Here is a 23064-nt window from a genome sequence, read left to right on the forward strand (position 1 = left end):
TGAAGTAATTGCAGTCATATTTCAGTCTGTTTGCCAGTTCATCTATTTTCTTTCTTTTTTTCCCCCTTTTTCATTTCTTTTCTTTTTCTTGAATACAGAAAAAGAAAAAAATTCATTTTTATTTTCAATTTTTATTAAAAATATTGTTAATTTTTTTCTACTATATTTTTTTACTGTTGTGTAAATTTTTTATTTTTTTTTTATTTTTTTTATTTTTTTAAAAAAATTTTTTTTCAACATTTATTTATTTTTGGGACAGAGAGAGACAGAGCATGAACGGGGGAGGAGCAGAGAGAGAGGGAGACACAGAATCGGAAACAGGCTCCAGGCTCCGAGCCATCAGCCCAGAGCCTGACGCGGGGCTCGAACTCACGGACCGCGAGATCGTGACCTGGCTGAAGTCGGACGCTTAACCGACTGCGCCACCCAGGCGCTCCTGTGTAAATTTTTTCAAATCCTATTTCACTTCCATCATTTCATTTTATTCTACTTTAGTGTTCATTTTTTCAAATTTTCAAACGATTTCCTTTTTTTTCTTTTCCCTTTTTTCTCTAATCTATCAAGCCCCTTTCAACACTCAGACCAAAACACACCAAGGATCTAGCATCATTTACTTGATTTTGTTTGTGTGTGTGTCTTTTCAATTTTTAAATTTTAGTATTTTTTAATTTTAATTTTTTTATCTCATTAATTCCTTTTCTCCCTTCAAAATGATGAAATGAAGGAATTCACCCCAAAAGAAAGAGCAGGAAGAAATGACAGCCGGGGACTTAACCAACACAAGCAAGATGTCTGAACCAGCATTTAGAATCATGATAGTAAGAATACTAGCTGGAGTCGAAAATAGATCAGAACCCCTTTCTGTGGAGACAAAAGAAGTAAAAGCTAGTCAGGATGAAATAAAAAATGCTATAACTGAGCTGCAATCTTGAATGGGTGCCTCAGCGGCAAGGATGAATGAGGCAGAACAGAGAATCAGTGATATAGAGGACAAACTTGTAGAGAATAACAAAGCAGAAAAAAAGAGGGAGATTAAGGCAAAAGAGCACAATTTAAAAATTAGAGAAATCAGTGATTCATTAAAAAGGAACAACATCAGGGGCACCCGGGTGGCTCAGTCTGTTAAGCGTCCGACTTCGGCTCAGGTCATGATCTCACAGTCTGTGGGTTCGAGCCCTGCGTCAGGCTCTGTGCTGACAGCTCAGAGCCTGGAGCCTGTTTCCAATCCTGTGTCTCCCTCTCTCTCTCTGCCCCTCCCCCAGTCTCACTTTGTCTCACTCTGTCTCTCAAAAATAAATAAATATTAAAAAAAAAAAAAACTTAAAAAAAAAAAAGGAACAACATCAGAATCATAGGGGTCCCAGAAGAGGAAGAGAGAGGAACAGGGGTAGAAGGGTTATGTGAGAAAATCAGAGTGGAAAACTTTCCTAACCTGGGGAAAGACACAGACATCAAAATCCAGGAAGCACAGAGGACTCCCATTAGATTCAACAAAAACCAACCATCAACACGGCATATCATAGTCAAATTCACAAAATACTCAGGCAAGGAAAGAATCATGAAAGCAGCAAGGGAAAAAAAGTCCTTAACCTACAAGGGTGTCATAGACTCTAAGTCTAAAGGTCTCTTTTGTCTAGCAAAAGAGCAGACACAGGATTAAAATGAGAGATGGCTAATGTCTGGGAAAAAGACAAGAGCCCCGAATAAGGGTCCTTGCCTCGTATTTATTCAGATCAGAAGGCTTACAAACGTGATGGGTGTGCACAAAGAGACAAAGAAACTGTGAACATTAACTTGAGGACGTGAGGGGGAAAAGGGGGTCTTGAAAATACAGTATCTGGGGTTTGGGTCAATATAAAACAAAATCCATGGGAATGCAAGCTGGTGCAGTCACTCTGGAAAACAGTATGGAGGTACCTCAAAAACTAAAAATAGAACTACCCTACAACCCAGAAATTGCACTACTAGGTATTTATCCATGGGATACAGGTATGCTGTTTCGAAGGGGCACGTACACCCCAATGTTTATAGCAGCACTATCAACAATAGCCAAAGTATGGAAAGAGCCCAAATGTCCATTGATGGATGAATGGATAAAGAAAATGTATGTGGTGTGTATATATGTGTGTGTGTGTGTGTGTGTGTGTACATATATATACACACACATATATATACCACATTAAATTAAAATATTTTTAATTTTTTCTACTATATTTATATACATACACACACACACACACAATGGAGTATTACTCAGCAATCAAAAAGAATGAAATCTTGCCATTTGCAACTATGTGGATAGAACTGGAAGGTATTATGCTAAATGAAATTAGTCAGAGAAAGACAAAAATCATATGACATCACTCATATAAAACAGATGAACATAAAGGAAGGGAAACAAAAATAATATAAAAACAGGGAGGGGGACAAAATAGAAGAGACTCATAAATATGTAGAACTGAGGATTACTAGAGGGGTTGTGGGAGGGGGGATGGGCTAAATGGATAAGGGACACTAAGGAATCTACTCCTGAAATCATTTTTTCACTATATGCTAACTAATTTGGATGTAAATTTTAAAAATAAAAAAATAAAAAATAAAATAAAATAATAAAAGAGGGGAAAAATGTATATATAAAAAACAAAATCCAGATGCTGGGCAGATGGTTGTTAACAGCAGACAGGAGGCACCTTGCCTGTTTATCTTTGCCAGCCTAGGGGATGAGACAGATAGGGGGAATAACCTCAGGGTTAACAAGGCACCTTTTTGTTTGTTAACCATCTGCGCTCTGGGCTGCTTTACCTGCATCACAGCAGTCCAAAGTCCAATTCACCAATTTACCTACCCTGGCCCTATTCTCCTATGAAAGCAGCTTTCTGCTATACTACTAAACTTGGGGTGCTTTCACCCTGAATATCTAATCTTGTTATTCCTATGTATTGGGCACCTTTGCACCAATTCTGTTTTCAGGACTTTGCCTCTCCCTATTTTGGGGGTTCAGCACCCCCTCCCTATTTGGGGGTGCCTTTTCACCCCCACTATTCTTGGCACTTTTGTGCCTCCCTATTCTTAGAGTGCCAATCTGTTTTTCCCGAACTTGGGTGTGAGCATTTTATGACTTTGTGTTTCTTTATGCCTTGTTAACCCATTGGCGTAGGATTCCTAATCTTCTCCCCCACACCAGGGAAGACAGATCAGGTTTGCAGCAGACCTATCCACAGGAACTCATCAGCCCAGAAAGGCAGGATATATTCAATGTGCTGAATCAGAAAAATATGCAACCAAGAATTCTTTATCCAGCAAGGCTGTCATTCAAAATAGAAAGAGAGATAAAAAGTTTCCCAGACAAACAAAAATTAAAGGAGTCTGTGACCACTATACCAGCCCTGCAAGAAATTTTAAGGGGGACTCTCTGAGCAACAAAGACTAGAAAGGACCAGAGAACACCACCAGAAACTCCAACTCTACAGGGAACATAAGGGCAATAAATTCATATCTTTCAGTACTCACTGTAAACGTCAATGGACTCAATGCTCCAATCAAAAGACATAGGGTAATAGTATGGAAAAGAAAACAAGATCCATCTATATGCTGTTTACAAGAGACCCACTTTAGACCTAAAGTCACCTTCGGATTGAAAGTAAGGGGATGGAGAACCATCTATCATGCTAATGGTCAACAAAAGAAAGCCGGAGTAGCCATACTTACATCAGACAATCTAGACTTTAAAAGAGAGACTGTATCAAGAGACGAAGAAGGGCATTATGTCATAATTAAGGGGGTCTATCCACCAAGAAGACCTAACAATTGTAAACATTTATGCGCCAAATGTGGGACACCCATATATATAAATCAATTAATCACAAACATGAAGAAACTCACTGATAGTAATACCATAATAGTAGGGGACTTCAACACCCCACTCACAGCAACAGATAGATTAGATAATCAAAAACTCAACAAGGAAACAATGGCTTTGAATGACACACTGGACCAGATGGACTTAACAGATATATTCAGAACATTTCATCCTAAAGCAGCAGAATATACACTTTTCTCCAGTGCACATGGAACGTTCTCCAGAATAGACAACATACTGGGACACAAATCAGCCCTCAGCAAGTACAAAAAGATCGAGATCATACTGTGCATATTTTCAGACCACACTATGAAACTCGAAATCAACCACAAGAAAAAATTTGGAAAGGTAACAAGTACTTGGAAACTAAAGTACATCCTACTAAAGAATGAATGGGCTAACCAAGAAGTTAAAGAGGAAATTAAAAAGTTCATGGGAGCCAATGAAAATGATAACACCACAACCCAAAACCTCTGGGACGCAGGAAAGGCAGTCATAAGAGGAAAGTATATAGCAATCCAGGCCTTCCTAAACGAGGCAGAAAGGTCTCAGGTACACAACCCAACCTTACATCTTAAAGAACTGGAAAAAAAACAGCAAATAAAACCTAAAATCAGCAGAAGACAGGAAATAAAGATTAGAGCAGAAGTTAATGCCATAGAAAGCAAAAAAACAGTAGAACATTCAATGAAACCAGAAGCTGGTTTTTTGAAAGAATTAACAAAATTGATAAAACACTAGCCAGTTTGATCAAAAAGACAAAGGAAAGGACCCAAATAAACAAAATCGAGAATGAAAGAGGAGATCACAACCAACACAGCAGAAATAAAAACAGTAATAAGAGAATACTATAAGCAATTATATGCCAATAAAATGGGCAATCTGGAAGAAATGGACAAATTCCTAGAAACATATAAACTACCAAAACTGAAACAGGAAGAAACAGAAAATTTGAACAGACCCATAACCAGTAAAGAAATTGAATCAGTAATCAAAAATCTCCCAAAAAACAAGACTCCAGGGCCAGATGGCTTTCCAGGGTAATTCTACCCAATATTTAAGGAAGAGTTAACACCTATTCTCTAGAAGCTGTTCCAAAAAGATAGAAATGGAAGGAAAACTTCCAAACTCTTTCTGTGAAGCCAGCATTACCTTGATTCCAAAACCAGACAGAGACCCCAGTAAAAAGTAACAGTACAGACCAATTTCCCTGATGAACATGGACACAAAAATCCTCAACAAGATACTAGCCAACTGGATCCAACAAGACATCAAAAAAATTATTCACCACGACCAAGTGGGATTTATACCTGGGATGCAGGGCTGGCTCAATATCCACAAAACAATTAACATGATTCATCACATCAATAAAAGAAAGGACAAGAACCATATGATCCTCTCAATAGATGCAGAGAAAACATTTGACAAAATACAGCATCCTTTCTTAATTAAAAAAACCCTCAAGAAAGTAGGGATAGAAGGATCACCTCGAGATCATAAAAGCCATATACGAAAGACCCAATGCGATCATCCTCAATGGGGAAAAACTGAGAGCTTTCCCCCTAAGGTCAGGAACAAGACAGGGATGTCCACTGCCGCCACTGTTATTCAACACAGTATTGGAAGTCTTAGCCTCTGCAATCAGACAACACAAAGAAATAAAAGGCATCCAAATCCGCCAGCAGGAGGTCAAACTTTCACTCTTTGCAGATGACATGATACTCTATATAGAAAACCCAAAAGATTCCACCAAAAACTGCTAGAAGTGATTCATGAAATCAGCAAAGTTGCAGGATATAAAATCAATGCACAGAAATCGGTTGCATTCCTATACACCAACAATGAAACAACAGAAAGAGAAATCAAGACATCGATCCCATTTACAATTGCACCAAAAACCATAAAATACCTAGGAATAAATCTAACCAAAGAGGTGAAAAGTCTATATGCTGAAAACTATAGGAAGCTAAAGAAATTGAAGAAGACACAAAAATAATGGAAAAATATTTCGTGCTTCTGGATAGGAAGAACAAATATTGTTAAAATGTCAATACTACCCACAGAAATCTACATATTCAATGCAATCCCTATCAAAATAACACCAGCATTCTTCACAGAGCTAGAACAAATAATCCTAAAATTTGTATGGAACCAGAAAAGACCCTGAATAGCCAAAGCAATCTTGAAAAAGAAAGCCAAAGCAGGAGGCATCACAATCCCAGACTTCAAGCTATACTACAAAGCTGTAATCATCAAGACAGTATGGTACTGGTATAAGAACAGACACTCAGATCAACGGAACAGAACAGAGAACCCAGAAATGGACCCACAAACGTATGGCCAACTCATCTTTCACAAAGCAGGAAAGAATATCCAATGGAATAAAGACAGTCTCTTCAGCAAGTGATGCTGAGAAAACTGGACAGCGACATGCAGAAGAATGAACCTGGACCACTTTCTTACACCATATACAAAAATAAACTCAAAATGGATGAAAGACCTAAATGGAAGACAGGAAGCCATCAAAATCCTTGAGGAGAAAGCAGGCAAAAACCTCTTTGACCTCGGCCACAGCAACTTCTTACTCAATGTGTCTCCAGAGTCAAGGGAAACAAACGCAAAAATGACCTACTGGGACCTCATCAAAATAAAAATCTTCTGCACAGTGAAGGAAACAATCAGCAAAACTAAAAGGCAACCGATAGAATAGGAGAAGACATCTGCAAACGGCATATCAGATAAAGGGTTAGTATTCAAAATCTATAGAGAATTTATCAAACTCAACACCCAAAAAAACAAATAATCCAGTGAAGAAACGGGCAAAAGACATGAATAGACACTTCTCCAAAGAAGACATCTAGATGGCCAACAGACAGATGAAGAAAATGCTCAACGTCACTCATCATCAGGGAAATACAAAGCAAAACCACCATGAGATACCACCTTACACCTGTCAGAATGGCTAACATTAACAACTCAGGCAACAACAGATGTTGGCAAGGATGTGGAGAAAGAGGATCTCTTTTGCGCTGCTGGTGGGAATGCAAACTGGTGCAGCCACTCTGCAAAACAGTATGGAGGTTCCTCAAAAAATTAAAAATAGAACTACCCCAGGACCCAGCAATTGCCCTACTAGGCATTTATCCACGGGATACAGGTGTGCTGTTTCGAAGGGACACATGCACCCCCCATGTTTATAGCAGCAAGATCAACAATAGCCAAAGTATGGAAAGAGCCCAAATGTCCATCGATGGATGAATGGATAAAGAATATGTGGTGTGTATACACACACACACACAATGGAGTATTACTCGGCAATCAAAAGAATGAAATCTTGTCATTTGCAACTACGTGGATGGAACTGGAGGGTATTATGCTAAGCACAATTAGAGAAAGACAAATACCATATGACTTCACTCATATAAGGACTTTAAGAAAACAAAACAGATGAACATAAGGGAAAGGAACAAAAAATAATATAAAAACAGGGAGGGGGACAAAACATAAGACAGTCTTAAAAATGGAGAACAAACTGAGGGTTACTGGAGGGGTTGTGGGAGGGGGATGGGCTAACGGGTAAGGGGAATTAAGGAATCTACTGAAATCATTGTCGCCCTATATGCTAACTAATTTGGATGTAACTTTAAAAATTTGAAAAAGTCAAATGCAGCTAAAAGTTCAGCTCCATGGCCCGCAGCAGCCGCCACACAGGGCAGTGCAGACAGAGAGCATTTGCACTTGTGCATGAAACCTGAGGACAGCGAGGCTTTATGGGGTCCCCTTAGAGGTCCTCGGGTAAGGAGGCTGCGTGACTTAACCCCTGCAACCCACAGAGCAGCCCTACAGGGTAGGTTTCCCTACAGGGAACCTCTCTGCAGGTGAGGAAACTCAGGCTCAGGAAATGACATTAGTCCAAAGATGCACAGCTGGGATCTGAGCCCAGGCATATCTGGTGCCAGAGACCCTGCTCCCCCCCCCTTTCTGACGTGTCACCTTCTTACTGTTCCTTTTTCTCCCCTTCCTTCCCCCTCCCCCCTCCTCCTCAGCTTCACTGTCTACCTGGCCTCCTCCCCTCCCCAGCTCCTCCCCAACCCCCTTTCTGGCTCCCCTTCCTTCACCTCCTCCCCTGCCATTCTTCTCCAGCCCTCCCACTTCCTCCCCCTCGCCCCTCCTCCCTCTGACTCTACCTCCTTTCCTCCCTTCGTTGCTACAGCTGAGCTCCTACCCGGTCCTTTCCAGCTGCCCCTCTCTTCATCCTCCTTCTTCCAACCCTCCCTTCCCTCCTTCTCCCTCCTTTCTCTGCACCGCCCTCCTCCCCACTCCTCCCTCTCAGCCCCTCCCTGCCTACCCTCCCTTTCCCGCTCCTTCCGCCCTCTTCCCGCTCTAAGTCCCACCCCTTCCCTCCTCCCTCCAAGCCCCTTCCCCCCTCCCCACTCCCTCCAAGCCTCTCCTTTTTTTTCCTCCCTCCTGCCCTCAGCTCTTCCCCTTCCCGTCTCCTTCCTCTTCCTTCCCTCCCCTTCTCGTCCTCCGTTCTCCCCCACCCTCTGGAATCCTCGCCCCCCCCCCCCCCCCCCCCCCCCCGGCCCGGGGGGGGGGGGGGGGCCCGCGGGGCCGGGCGGCAGCTGCGAGGTGCGCAGGCGCAGTTCGTGTTCTCCCGGGACCTACCGAGGCCCGGCCCCAGGTTTTCGTGGTGGGGTGGATCACGCACCCGGGATCGGAGGAGGGACCCGGAAGAGGCTGCAAATCCCCCGCCTCTCCCTGCCTCAGTTTCCCCGCCCGGACAGTGGGTCCAAGGACAGCACCTGTGCGGGGGTGGTGCGCGAGGCTCCCTCCGTCTGAGCTGCTCTGGTTGCCGCTGTTGTTTAAGTAACAGTAACTGCAGCGCCGCGCCGCCGGCAGTTTCGGAGCGTGCACTTGCCGCGCCTGGGTCAGCACCCCACCGAGCGGGGTGTCCCTCCCCCGCAGCGCCAGAGCTCCTCCGAGGTGCAGACCCCGACCCCGCCCGGGAAGGCCGGCCCGGAGTCGCGGGGGGCGGGGCCCGGGGCTTCTCGAGCTCCCGCGAGATGCTGCCGCGCAGGCCTGCGGAAAACAGAGAGATACACCTGTTATCTCCCTAAACTCCACGGGAGCCCCCGCACTAGGATTCCGCCCCCCCCCCCCCGTTTGCAGATGTGGAAACTGAGGCACAAAAATGAAAAGCCCCTCCCCACCCCCTCCAGTGGTGGAAGAGTTAGTGCGATTTAATAACCACATCTACGAGGCCTTTGCCCTGCACCGCCTTACATCGACCCTATAAGGTAGGGTAGTAGGTCCCTCACCTTACAGATGAGAAAACAGGTTTATATGCACATGTATAACAATGACATATATATTATCAGTTTACATATATCTTACATGTATACACAGTATTTAGTATGCCTGTTTACATGCCAAATACAGGTATGTAAGGTATTTGGCACCATAGCACACATATATAGAGGTATCATTTATCATATGGAGGTATATGTGGTATTTAGTGTATGACTGGACCACATATATATATGATATTAGTATGTATAAGTCTCATATACACATCATGTATATTAGTTCATATATATCTTATGTATGTGTATATATGGTATTTAGGGTGATTACATCTCATATACACACAGGGCAATATGGTATTTAGAGTATGTGTGCAGGGCGTTTAGTGGGAAGGAAGACTGGTTAAAAACGCAGGTTCTGATCACTTCTCAGCCTTTTGGCTAAGATCAAGTGTAGTATCTGTTCTTATCAGTTTAAAACGCAGGTTCTGAAACCCTGTGGCCCCAGATGACCTAAAAGACCCTGGTCTCCACTTTTGTATTTCCAGAGTTTCTTATAATTTAAAAGGACCTGTTGTTGCTGCGGAAATGGCAGTTCAGTTTGGTGATTCCTTGGTAAGTTGAACACAGAATTAGCACACGACCCAGCAGTTCCACTCAGGTATGTGTATACCTCAAAGAATTGAAAACAGGGACTCAAACCCTTGGCCATGCATAGTCACAGCAATATTACTGACAATCGCCAAAAGGCGGAATGGAAACTTCATGCTCAGTGAAAGAAGCCAGACAGGAGGGCCATGAACCATGTGGTTCTGTTTACATGAAATGTCCACAGCAGGTAAATCCGTGGAGACACAAAGCAGATTGGTGGTCGCCAGGGGCTGGGGGAAGGAAGGAGTGGGGAGAGACTGCTTCGTGTGTATAAGGTCTCCTTCTGGGGGTGGAGATGTTTTGGTTCGGAAGTGGACAGCAATGATCAGGACACAGCACTGTGAATGTACTAAATTGCTGCTGAATTGTACCCTTTAAATTTGGTAAAATGGTAAATTTTATGTTATGTGTATTTGACTATAATAAACCAGGGGGAGGCTTGTTGTAGACCCAATCCTATGTAGAGTCCTGGGATAAAGGCTAATAAAAGGAACCCCCCCCCCAGTTTGGGGGTGGGGGGGATGTTCTACATACAGATGGTAATAATAAAATAAAATAGGGGCACCTGGCTGGTTCAGTCAGTAGAATATGCAACTCTTGGTCTCAGGGATGTGAGTTCAAGGCCACATTGGGCATGGAGCTTACTTAAAAAAAATTAAAACATTTCCATACTCTTACCATATGGCACATGCTTTTTTACTCACTTGTTGAAATCTCATAATGACCCTGTGTGATGGGCATCTTATCCTCATTTTCCAGAAGAGGAAACTGAGGCACGTGGAGGGTAAGTTACTTGCCCAAAGACACACAGCAGGTAAGTGGCAGTGCTGGGAGTTGAACCCAGGTTTCAGGCTCCTGTGGCCTCACAGCTCACCAGCCCAGGGTGACATCTGTCAGAGGAGAGCTGTGAACAAGGTCTGGGTCGGCACAAAGGAAAGAGGCTCTGCTTGTCTCCAGAGCCCTGTGAGCTGGGTCCAGGATGGTGGGGGTGCCAGGCAGGGTGGTCCTGGGTCTGATCCTGCCTCGGAGAGATGTCTCCACTGTCCACCTCCCCAGCCACACTGGGGGTGTCTGGGTAGTGGGAGCCCATGTGGTGTGGCTGCTGTGTCTCTGTTTCTGTGGATGAGAAGGAACGGGGTGTGCAGCCCGCTTGGGATTCTCTCTCTACTCGCTCACTTTCTCTCAAATAAATAAACATTAAAAAAAAAAAAATACTGGGGTGCCTGGGTGGCTCAGTCGGTTGAGCGTCCAACTTCTGCCCAGGTCATGATCTCACGATTTGTGAGTTCAAGCCCCGTGTCAGGCTCTGTGCTGACAGCTCAGAGCCTGGAGCCTGCTTCGGATTCTGTGTCTCCCTCTCTCTGCCCCTCCCTGGCACGCACTCTCTCTTAACAATAAACACTAAAAAAAAAAAAATAAAAAAAATTTTAACCATCTAGGCCTTCACAGAAAGTTTGCCGACACTTGGCCATCAGCCAACTGTAATCTGCGAGAATTACAGACCCTTTTTCACCACGATGTGCCGAGATCTCCACTTGGTCTCATGGTCTTTGGTGGCTCTCTTTGGGTGGGCTCCTCCACATCAGGTGGCAGGATGCTGAGATGGGATGGCTCCATTCTTTCAGCTCTAGGCCTCCCTGTGGGCCAGACCGGCCACTGTCCTTGGTGCTGAACCCCACCAGCTATCTGTGTACCCGGCACTTCAAGAAGGGAATGAATGTGATTCTCTGTTCAGTGGCTGCTCGTTTGCAGCAGGAGCTGGGGACTCTCCTGCAAGGAAAGTTTGCTGGATGGGAGCTTTGTGTGGCCCCTCTATTCACTGTATTAGTTTACACTGGCAGCAATGGAAATCTATTTTCCCCCGGTTCCAGAAGCTGGAAATCTGAGATCGAGGTGTCCGCAGGGTTGGTTCCTCCTGAGGCTCCTCTCCTTGGCTTGCAGACGGCAGACCCCTCGCTGCTTCTTCATGTTACTCCTCTGTGCCTGTGTGAGCCCCTGCTGTCTCTGTCTCCTTATAAGGACACCAGCCATTGGATTAGGATAATGATCCCGCTAAGTCCCTATCTCCAAACACAGTCACATTTTGAAATTACCAGGCATTAGTATTCCAACATAGAAATTTGGGGGGAACCTGTGCAATCTGTGACATCCCCAAAAGGTAGAAATTTGACCTCTGATATCTGTGGCTGATGTCTACGTGGTATTGGCAAGCTGGGCACTCACCTTGGGCTCACTCTCCTTTCTTCCTTCCTTCCTTCGTGGTGTGCAGTTGGTCTGGGGACACAGCAATCCTGTCGGAGACCACCTTTCCCACTTGCATCCAGGAGGGGACAGGGACCACCCCTCACCTGCGGATAGCGAGGAGAGGGATGTGTTCACACTGCCACTTCCCCTTCCCCGATCCATCCCCTGGGTGCTGTACCCCACGTGTCTCCAGGCATGGCGGTGCAAGATAGCGGAGGGAGCCGCCAAGAAGCAGAGCCTCCTTGTAACTGGCTGTGAGGAATAACGTCCCAGGCCTTTGGGGCTTCTGGCTGCATTTAGTCCACGCTGACCCAGGTCTGTGACCCCACCCCTTGCCTCCACCCTCCGTGGGCGGTCAGGCACCGTTCCTGCTTAACGGACAAGGAGGCCCCAAGGAAGTTCACTGATCACCACCTAGTAAGTGTCGGGACCAGCAACTTAACCCAGGATCCACTGACCCCAGAGCTGACTCGATCACCCTGCAACACCATACAGGCTACAGGCCAGGGGTCTGGTCTGCTTCTTCCCCACCCCCAGATATAGCTTGGGTGGCCTGTCCTGTTCTGGTCCAAATGGCATTTCTTAAGTATGGAAACTGGGTGCCATTTAGAAAACAAACATTGCAAATAAAAAGTCTGTCTTTTCGGCTCCCAGGTCCCAATACTCCCAAAGTATTAGTGCTTTGAGCCTCAGTTTCCTCCCCTGGAAAACTGGGATAAGAATAGTACTCTAGAGGGGCGCCTGGGTGGCGCAGTCGGTTAAGCGTCCGACTTCAGCCAGGTCACGATCTCGCGGTCCGTGAGTTCGAGCCCCGCGTCGGGCTCTGGGCTGATGGCTCGGAGCCTGGAGCCTGTTTCCGATGCTGTGTCTCCCTCTCTCTCTCTGCCCCTCCCCCGTTCATGCTCTGTCTCTCTCTGTCCCAAAAATAAATAAATAAAAAAAAAAAAAACGTTGGAAGAATAGTACTCTAGATAGGAATTATTTATTTATTAATAAATATTTTATTATTGATAATAGAGCACTATTATGTTTATTTACTATTTATTGTTGACAATAATAGAGCACAATCATCATTAATAAACTAATAGAATTTTATTAAGGTTGTGGATGACGTAGGTATTGGATAACCATGTGCTTAACTCAAAAGGCTTCATCGTCACAAGAATTCCATCCAGCGTGGTAGGGTTGGCGGAGAGAGTAGCGGTTAGTCTGCGATTTGAGACAGGATTGTTCTTCTCCCGTACTTCCAAAACTTCCAAGAGATTCCCGGCTTTGCCTGGGAAGGCTCGCCACCACCCCCCCACACACACACACTGGGTTTCTGCAGAATGAGCCTCCTTCTACCCCATCTCTGAGGTGGTGGCTTGGGGCCCAGTCTCCTGGTCTGACCATTCCCAGGCCAGGAATCTGGGGCGGTGAGGGGCAGTCGGCTCATCCAGCAGACCCCTTTCTCAGATTCTGGGGCAAGTGTGCTGGGTTCCTGAGGTTCTGACAGGGTTCCCAACAGCAGGGCAGTGTCTAGGCACATGAGGGCAGAGGGGCCACCCCCACTCTGGCCTGATTGTCCTGGGGCTGCAGCTTGGCCAGAGGCCAGCAGGGAGCCCTGTCCAGTCACCATGGTGAGGCTGAGTGACCGTGGCTTTTATTTCCTGACGCTTTGACATCTTGGGGCCTTGCTGACGCTGGAGAGACTGCCCCCTCCCAGACCTAGCTAATTCCTAGAGACAGGAAACGACTCATCTGTAAATACGCTTTCCAAACACCGATCAACCCATCCAGAGCCCCCACCCCAGGAAGCTTCTCCATCAGGCTCTCACGCTCCAGCCGCCATTGGCCTGCCCTCTTTCCCCACGGCAGGTACCAGACAGTTCTGCAGCACCCACGTGCCCCACAGCCATGACATGATTCAAACCAGGAGATCCTAAACCTGCTCACCCTGCCTCCCCCCTTCCTTCCTGTGGGACTAAGGGACACAAGCCACATCCAGGTCTCCAGGAGCCACGTCAGGTCTGGAATGGAATGGGCTGGGGCCTGAGAAGACTAACTCGCTTATCCACAGTCCAGCTGGCTAGCGTTCATTGCGTGCCATCCCTGACTCATTCATACAGCAAACATTTATGGAGTGCCCACTGTGTACCAGGCACTGTTATAAGTCCTGGGGAAACAACGGTGAGCAAAACAGACGAAGTCAAAGCTCTGCCCTCATTCCTATGAAGACAGATGACCAATAAAATCAGTACTCAGACAGACTGTGGTCTGTGCAATGGAGGAGCACGAGGCCACGGACGGAGCTAGGATTTCAGAGAGGGAAGTCAGTAAGGTGATGTTCCAGCAGGGACCTCGTGTCATTCAGGCTCCTCCAGAAAAACAAGCCCTATCTTATTATACATGTGTATCATATTATATATACACGTATATCATATTATATATACACATGTATATAATATTATATATACACGTATATCATATATATACACATGTATATCATATATATAAACGCATATCATATATATACACACGTATATCATATTATATATATACATGTATATCATATTATATATATACACGTTTAACATATATACATGTATATCGTATGATACATATCTTTATATATCATGTATTTTATTACATATCATATATATCCTATCATATCTCATTGTATATGTATCTTATATATACTTCTAAAAGTATCTTATTTTAGGGGAGCCTGGGTGGCTCAGTCAGTTAAGCTTATGACTTCGGCTCAGGTCGTGATCTCACAGTTCATCAGTTCGAGCCCCACATTGGGCTCTGTGCTGAAAACTCGGAGCCTGGAGCCTGCTTCAGATTCTGTGTCTCCCTCTCTCTCTGCCCTCCCCCACTCTCTCTCTCAAAAATTAAAAAAAATTTTAAAAATAATCTTATTTTATAACTATTATACGTACATTACAAAAAAATATATAATGTACATTATATAGTATATAGTTATAGTAATTATAGTATAATTATATAATTATATATTATATGTATATTACATGTGTGTAATATTTAAGTATAAATTTATATATTAAATATGAGTATAAAAACATCCACTTCTCCTGGGTACCAGATGAGTGGAGATTTGCCTAACACCAAAACAATGTGTCCTACAATTTGACTCAACTGTCTACCCGGAGGCAACATCAGATCCCACAGGTTAAGGGCTCGGCCCACAAGACAGCCCCCCGCCCCACGGTTTCAGATGCCATTCACAAGTCCAGACTGTCACCTGCCCTTCTGACTGGGTGACTCAGTCAGTTCAGCGTCTGACTCTTGATTTCAACTCGGGTCACAATCTCATGGTGGATGGGTTCGAGATCCATCACCACAGAGCCTGTTTGGGATTCTCTCTGCCCCTCCCCTGCATGCTCGCTCGCTCTCTGTCTCTCTCTCTCTCTCAAAATAAATAAACTTAAAAAAAAAGTTCCACATCCCTATCCTTGGGTTTGGTTAACGTGTTAGAGGGGCTCACGGAACTCAGGAGCATTTCACTCACTAGGTTACGGGTTTATTCTAAAAGGATGTGATACAGGACGCAGATGAAAAGCCACATGAAGACGTACACAGGGCGGGGTCTGGGAGGGTCCTGTGGAGTTGGGGTGTCACCCCCTGGTATGTGGATGTGGCCACCAACCTGGCAGCTCTGTGAATGCCGTGTTTTGGGATTTTATGGAGGCTTCCTCACGTAGGCATGGTCAATCATTAACTTCATTTCCAGCCCTCTCCCCTCGCTAGAGAATGGGTTGGGGGAGGGGTGGTGCTGAAAATCCCAACCTTCTTAAAAAAAAATTTTTTTTTAATGTTTATTTCTGAGACAGAGAGATAGAGCATGAGTGGGAGAGGGGCAGAGAGAGAGGGAGACACAGAATCCAAGGCAGGCTCCAGGCTCTGGGCTGTCAGCACAGAGCCCGACGCGGGGCTCGAACTCACAAACCGTGAGATCATGACCCGAGCCGAAGTCGGTCGCTCAACTGACTGAGCCACCCAGACGCCCCTGAAAATCCCAACCTTCTAATCATGGCCTGGTCTTTCTGTGACCAGCCCTCCAGGGGCCCACCCAGAGTCACTGCATTAGAACAGGAGACACTGCTATCACCCAGGAGATTCGAATGGATTTAGGGGCTCTGTGCCAGGAACCAGGGGCAGAGACAAATATATACAAAATGTTTCTACTACCTCTCCAGGGGGCACAAACCATTCAGTCTACAGCACTGTTTTCCGTCATGTATTTTACGAATGAGGAAAATGAGGCACAGAGAGGTTAAGAAACTTGCCCAAAGTCACACAGCAAGGTCAGAGTCTGGATCTGAACCCAGGCAGGCAGCCTGACTTCGGAGCCTCTGTCCCTGTTGGCTCCAGTCTTCTGCCCCCTTCCCTCATTCGTGGAGTGAGGGCCTCGTGTCTCGCTGCAGGGGTGGCAGTGACAGCAGGTACTTGCTACATTATGGAGTCCTACCTGCCAGGTGCCGTTCTAAATTTTTACAGGTATTAACTCATTTTCAGTGACTCAGGAAATTTGCGTAAAATGATACAAAAAATACTACTTGTCTTCCTGTTGGGGGTCGGTGAAGGCCGCAGGAGTGGGGGTCCTGCCTGAGACAGCCCCACGCCCAGCCCCTCACGCCCAGGCGGTGTGATCTCACTGCAGCCTCTGAGCGTCTCTGAGCCTCGGCGCCCCCATCTGCCGCCTGGACAGCGTGGGGAGGACACCAGCGTGGTGTCGGGCCCGGGGTGCGTGCTAAGCGCTCCATAAACACTAGCCGTCATATCGTGTCCCCTCGCCCCTCACGCAAAAACGGTGTTGAACTTCCCATCCGTCTTCTGGGCCCTTCACGGGGAGTCTTCACCTGTCTGCCTAAACCTCTCCTGAGCAGCCCGGCTGGCCACCCGGTCTGGGCCGGCCTCAGCCCCGGCTGGCTCTCCTGCTCTGCACCCCTCTGCTCCTCTACCTCACCCCTGCTGCCCCGTGGCTCTTGAATGTAAGCTCCACCACACACGAGCCTTATCTGGGCTCAGCGTGGCCCCCGTCCCACGCCCAGGGGACGTAGAAGGAGTGCCCACCGGGGCCTGACAGCCCCCATGGGGCCTGTCTCTGTCCCCGGCCCGTGTCCCCCATCCCATCCCAGTTTCAAGGACAAGGTGGCAGCGAGTGAAAGGGGAGCCACCGCCCCTTCTCGCCTCACCCCTCCACTCCCTCATGTTCTGGGAGAACTGGGCTCATGGAGCAGGGAGACACGGATGGCCTCATCTCAGCAGTACAGTGAAGGTGCCAACGGAGTGTGGACCCGGGACGGTGCCGGCGGCGGAAGGGAAGGAAGCACAGGGGCGTGGGGACGACCGCTGCTGGCTCCGGCCGCCAGACGCCCAGCCCCTCCGCACCCAGCAGGACAGGCTTCCGTGTGCCCCTTCCTGACACACTGAGAGGCCACCGCCCAGCTGGCACGCAGATGGGAGGGGAGCCAGCCACCAGCAGAATCCCAGCGGGAGCCACGTGGGCCACGTCTGGTCCCGCTCCGAAGGGCAGACCTGCCTCAGAGCGGCGTCTCCCGGGCTGCTGGCTGGAACACGTGTCCCCAGACAGACCTAGCTGACCACTTGGGGTGGGACCCGGCTCATTTTCTTTGCAGGAGAGAGAGACAGAGATAGAGGGGGGCTTTGTTCTCGGAGGCCCGGTGCTGTCGGGTCCGCTCGCGATGCCTGAACGGCAGCCCCGGAGGCCTCACTGCCCCGTTTCAGGCTGCGGCAGCTGCAGTCAGGGCTCGGTCCCCATCCAGCCACCGTTCACGCTTGTCATCGCTCGCCACAGGGCCTCTGCACGCGCTGCTGTGGATTTCAGTCACCTGGGACAGCTGTGCCCCCCCGCCTCCCAGCCACCGCCGTGCAGATGCCAGGCATGAAGTGTGAGGATAGGAACACGCAGACGTGAGGCTGAGTCTCAGCTATGGGGGGGGGGGGGGGCTCCGACAGGCCCCATGCTGCCCTGCGTCAGGGTTAGTGGGAGGATGGAAGACAGAGGCGACTGAGGGCCCTCCTGGTGACCACGGCAGGGGCAGCACTTCCTGAAGGAAACGTCCCCTGCTGCAGCGCGGCCTCACTCTAAGGATGAGTGCCAGGGAGGCCACGAGATTGTAAGCCCCGTGACCCCCCAGGGCTAACGACATGGGGCCGCCTTCTCTGCTCGCTGCCCACTTCCCCCGGAGTGAGGTCTGGATGGGAGGACGCCATGTCCACATCAAAGACACACAGCGCCCAGGCCCATCTGGGCTCCTTGCTGCCACTGGGACGAGGGCAAGACCCAGACCCAGGCCAAGCAGCATATGCCATTTCTCTGGTCACGGGAGTCTGACAGAACGGAGCTCAGGGGGTGTGTCACTGATTGCCAGAGCCCTGTCTCCACCCAGACGGCCGGCACAGGAAGGGCGAGCCAGACAACCAGAGCTGCGGTTCCAATGCCGAAACTGGAACAAACCCACCCTGATGCCCACCCGGCTGCCAGACCCAAAAACCTGTCCGCCTTGATTACGTGCTCCCGAACAGTTGCATTTCCTACTCACAACACAAAGTGCGTATTGATAGAAACTGATCTCTCAAAGTGAGTTGTTTATTCTTTGCGGACATCATCAAGAAGCGTAGGACGTTCGGAAACACCAGGACATTTGGGGCAAGTGGCATCGAATGTTAAAAGGAAAAAGGGCAGCATCAAAGTCCCCCGAGAAAGGAGACCCTGGGGGGGCTCTTCACGTAAACAAAGCATCAGGTCAGCCTTAGGAGACTCACTTGGAGCTACCTTCAAATTCGACTGCAAAAAACAGCTATAAAAACAGGCAGTCTGTGTTCAGAAATGCGTACTGACTAAACCCAGTTAAGTATTTAAACCTGAATCACCTGCCCTCCCCCTCTCCCCACAAGCAGGAGACTGATTTTGATGGCGGAACTGGTTCCTGTATCTTCTGAACCCGGCGACTGTTTAAAATGACACTGGTCTCTCAGGGCGCCTGGGTGGCTCAGCCAGTTGAGCATCCGACTTAATTTGGGCTCAGGGCATGATCTCACCGTTGATGAGATCCAGGCCTGTGTTCGGCTCTTTGTTGACAGCGTGCAGCCTGCTTGGGATGCTCTCTGTGCCCCTCCCCCACTCTCTCCCTCTCTCTCTCAATAAATAAACATTTTTTAAAAATTACACCTTTAAAAGTTTTATTGTAAAAAAACCTAAACGACCACTATGAGAAACTTCGGCATCCCAAGTGCTTATTATTTGCTGACCCTGAAAACCACCTCCTCCCTGTCACACAGCTTGTCAGCTTCTGCGGCGGCGTTAGTGGCTTGGGGACAGACAGAGGGATGGAGGGGAGCGGGGCTCTGGCTTCCACCCCAGGAGGAAACTCAGGAGGGTGCCCACCTGGCATCTGCACTAGATCTAGGGTCCCAAAATGTCCACATTCACTTATGGAGTCCACCTCCCCTCTCAGCCCCCTCCTCCGGAGTGTCCCCCCCGGGACACTAAGTGCTCTGTCCCAGCCCTTACAGTCCATTCCCACGGCCTAGAACCCTGATGCCCCGGTTCCTGGGGCTCCCGTGAGTGTCCAGCCACAGAGACCCTGACCATGTTCCTAAGCACATTAGACACGGAGGGACTGGCTTCCTCCTTCGGCCCTGCGGGTGCCCCGTGGCAAGAGGACCTGTGCACAAGTCCCCATTCGTAAGGCCCGCCTGGGGCGCGCTACCCGGGGGCTCCCGCGTCTGCACCGCCCGTGCTGGGGGCTCAGGCCCCCCTCCCAAGCGCCCCCCACGCCTCCCCCTAGGTGTGGATCCTCAGGTGGCGCGTGAGGTTGGTGTTCCGGCTGAAGGTTTTCCCACACTCGCCGCACCTATAGGGCTTCTCGCCGGTGTGGATGCGCTGGTGGACGGTGAGCGAGGAGTTCTTGATGAAGGCCTTGCCGCACTGGGCGCAGCGGTACGGCTTCTCGCCCGTGTGGATGCGCTGGTGCTCGATGAGGTACGCGCTCTGGCTGAAGGCCTTGCCGCACTCGCCGCACGCGTACGGCTTCTCGCCGGTGTGGCCCGTCTGGTGCACGAGCAGGGACGAGCGGCCCGTGAAGTGCTTCCTGCACACGGAGCACTCGTACGGCTTCTCGCCCGTGTGCACCCGCCGGTGCTGCGTGAGCGACGAGTTCTTGCTGAAGGCCTTGCCACACGCGTTGCACTCGAAGGGCTTGACCCCGATGTGGAAGCGCTGGTGCTGGATCAGGTAGGAGCTCTGGCTGAAGGCCTTGCCGCACTCGCCGCACACGTACGGCTTCTCGCCCGTGTGGTTCCGCCGGTGCAACGTCAGCGACGAGCTCTTGTTGAAGGCCTTGCCGCAGTCCCCGCAGCGGAACGGCTTCTCGCCCGTGTGCGTGCGCCGGTGCTCGGTCAGGTGCATGTTCTGGCTGAAGGCGCGCCCGCACTCGGCGCACGCGTACGGCTTCTCGCCCGTGTGCGTGCGCCGATGCACGGTCAGGTGCATGTTCTGGCTGAAGGCCTTGCCGCAGTCCCCGCACGCGTACGGCCGCTCGCCCGTGTGCACGCGCTCGTGCTGCGCCAGAGATGAGGTCTTGCGAAAGGCCTTCCCGCACGCGGCGCATGCGTACGGCTTCTCGCCCGTGTGCGTGCGCTGGTGCACGGTCAGGTTCATGCGCTGGCTGAAAGCCTTGCCGCAGTCCCCGCAGCGGTACGGCTTCTCCCCGGTGTGGACCCTGCGGTGGATGGTGAGGGACGAGCGCTCGATGAAGTGCTTCCCGCACTCGTCACACTCGAAGGGCCTCTCCCCGGTGTGGGTCCTCCGATGCTTCACCAGGGACGAGCTGCGGCTGAAGGCCTTGCCGCACGTGGCGCAAGCGTAAGGCTTCTCCTCTGCGTCCAGTCTGGAGGGCTGGCTGAGGTCTGCGCCGAGCACCACACGCGGCTGGGACCCTGCTTCCCCCGGACCCGCCGATGGTGGCGGGCACAGGCTGGAGCTTTGGGGGGTGAGGACCTGAGGTTCCCGACGACACTCGGGGGCGAGCTCCTGAGAAAACTCCGACCGCCCCAGGCAGGCCCTGGCGCCCCTCTGCTGCCTCCTCTCCACCCAGTCACCCAGGGTCCACGCGCCTTCAAAGGCCAGGCCGCAGGCACCATTTCTCGTGGGTCCCTCGGCCACCGCCCCGACGGATGGCCTGTGTTCCGCAATGTCCTCCTTTGGACCCGATTCCTTCATTTCAGGTCTAGACTCCAAGTCTGGGGGAGGGGAGAGAGAAGACGAGACACATGGAGTTAACAAGGCTGGGAGCAAGGACCTTCCAGAGCGCGGGATGGGGGTGACATCGGAGACCGCCCTGCCGAGCGCAAGGGCAGCGATGAGCGGGCGGCCAAGGTGGTCTGAAGAAGGAGAGCCCACATGAGGCGGAGGGGGGGTGGAGGGGACAGGACCTGTCCCTTCGGGGGAGCGGAGACAAGGGCAGCCCAGCCCGCACACAGGAGCTCAGAGGAGAGCCGCCTGTACAGAAACAACAGGAGGTACCGGGCTTGGACCGAGCGGATCAGCTCGAGGAAACCCGAACAAGTTCTGCGATGGGCTCCTTGCTTCCAGGGACCACCCCGAACACCCCCAACCGCGGAGGCTTCTCAAAGCATCAGGCGTTGTTAGAAACGCTAAGGTGACAGCTGACATTTATGGGGGTGTGCTGCTTGTCCTCTATCCCCCCCACCTGCCAGCCAAGCTCCGCCCTCCCCTGCCCCTCCCCCCCTCCTCCGCTGCCCAGACCCTCGAGCGCCACTGCAGATCCTCCCCTCCCCCCTCCCCGGAATCACAGCCCCGCTGCTGCGGCTCGAGTGCCCGCCTACATGTACCCTGTTGGTTTCTAAATCTCTATTTCCAGTCCAGGGGACTCTCCTGAGTTCCAGACTCTGTACCACGGGTCCAACGGCTTCATTCCCAACATGCAGAAGCTGTGAGATCTTCTTCACACAACGATCTCCACGTGGAGCCCTCCTTCCCAGGAGGCGACAAGACCCAGCAGGGGAGGAGCGGCTGATCCCGCTCTCCCACTTGAACCCCCACCTAGCCCGCAACCCCTGGAGTCTGAGACCCCTCCCCTAAATCCTGCGGCTGTGCCACGTGGCAGTCTGGAATTCAGGGTCTTGTATATGCTGATGCCTCCCCCATTTACCCGTCCAGCCCACACTCTGAGCTCTGCTGGAATATTCGAAAGCCTACCTGGTGTCCCCCGGGATACTGCAAACCTAGTGCATCTGATTGGGGCCCCTGCCCCTCCAAGCACTATGATAAAAAGAAAGGCTCATCAAAGAGACTTAGCAAGTGAGACACAGAAGAACCAGTACTGTAGGAATCCAGTGACGTGAGGTTCCCGGGGGCATCACGTCCACAGAGAGAAAGCAGACGGCGCCAGGGGCTGGGGGAGGGGGAGGGGGAGGGGGAGGGGGAGAGGGAGTTGGCGCTTAAAGGGCACAGAGTTCCAGTTCTGCCCGGAGAAAAGAGTTCTATGGATGGATGATGGCGGCAGCAGATCAGTGTGAATGTACCTAATACCACCAAACTGTACGCCTAAAAACTGTTAAAACGGTAAACTTTATGTATGTCTTACCACAACAGAAAATAAAGTAAAATAAAATGGAATTGAATGAAACAAAAAATGAAATGAAATTAAAAAATAAAAAAAACATGAAATAAAATAACATGAAATGAAATAACACGAAATGAAATAAAATGAAATGAAATAAAATGGAATGGAATGAAATAAAAAATAAAATAACATGAAATAAAATAACGAAATGAAATAAAAATGAAATAAAATAATGAAATGAAATTTAATAAAATAAAATAAAATGAAATACAATAAAATAAAATGGAATGGAATGAAATAAAACGAAATAAAAAATGAAATAAAATAATGAAATGAAATTTAATAAAATAAAATAAAATAAAATAAAATAAAATAAAATAAAATAAAA

The 23064-nt window shown here is 49.1% G+C and overlaps 2 protein-coding genes and 1 pseudogene across 8 annotated transcripts in view; 1 reads left to right on the forward strand and 2 right to left on the reverse strand.

Moving 5' to 3' along the window:
* Nucleotides 1-8895, reverse strand: part of SMIM17 (small integral membrane protein 17) — a 38157-nt gene extending 29262 nt beyond the window's left edge. The window contains exon 1 of one of the 2 annotated variants that reach the window (XM_040465426.1): nucleotides 8662-8895. The gene's annotated coding sequence lies outside the window, so the exon portion shown is untranslated. Of the gene's footprint in view, nucleotides 1-8046; nucleotides 8102-8661 lie in introns of those variants that run through there. The other variant, XM_040465428.1, reaches the window with a different exon arrangement.
* A 688-nt stretch (nucleotides 8896-9583) lies between these two features.
* LOC121023532 (uncharacterized) lies at nucleotides 9584-9738 on the forward strand (annotated as a pseudogene).
* Nucleotides 9739-18655: 8917 nt separating this feature from the next.
* Nucleotides 18656-23064, reverse strand: part of ZNF71 (zinc finger protein 71) — a 25488-nt gene continuing 21079 nt past the window's right edge. For all 6 annotated transcript variants that reach the window (XM_040465388.1, XM_040465391.1, XM_040465387.1 and 3 more), the window contains one exon: nucleotides 18656-21330. In XM_040465388.1, the coding sequence (XP_040321322.1) occupies nucleotides 19874-21330 (1457 nt within the window). In that variant the 3' untranslated portion in view covers nucleotides 18656-19873. The remainder of the gene's footprint in view (nucleotides 21331-23064) is intronic.

This window comes from Herpailurus yagouaroundi, unplaced genomic scaffold (assembly GCF_014898765.1).
Source record: "Herpailurus yagouaroundi ecotype Mexico unplaced genomic scaffold, PumYag 557, whole genome shotgun sequence".
Lineage (NCBI taxonomy): Eukaryota > Metazoa > Chordata > Mammalia > Carnivora > Felidae > Herpailurus > Herpailurus yagouaroundi.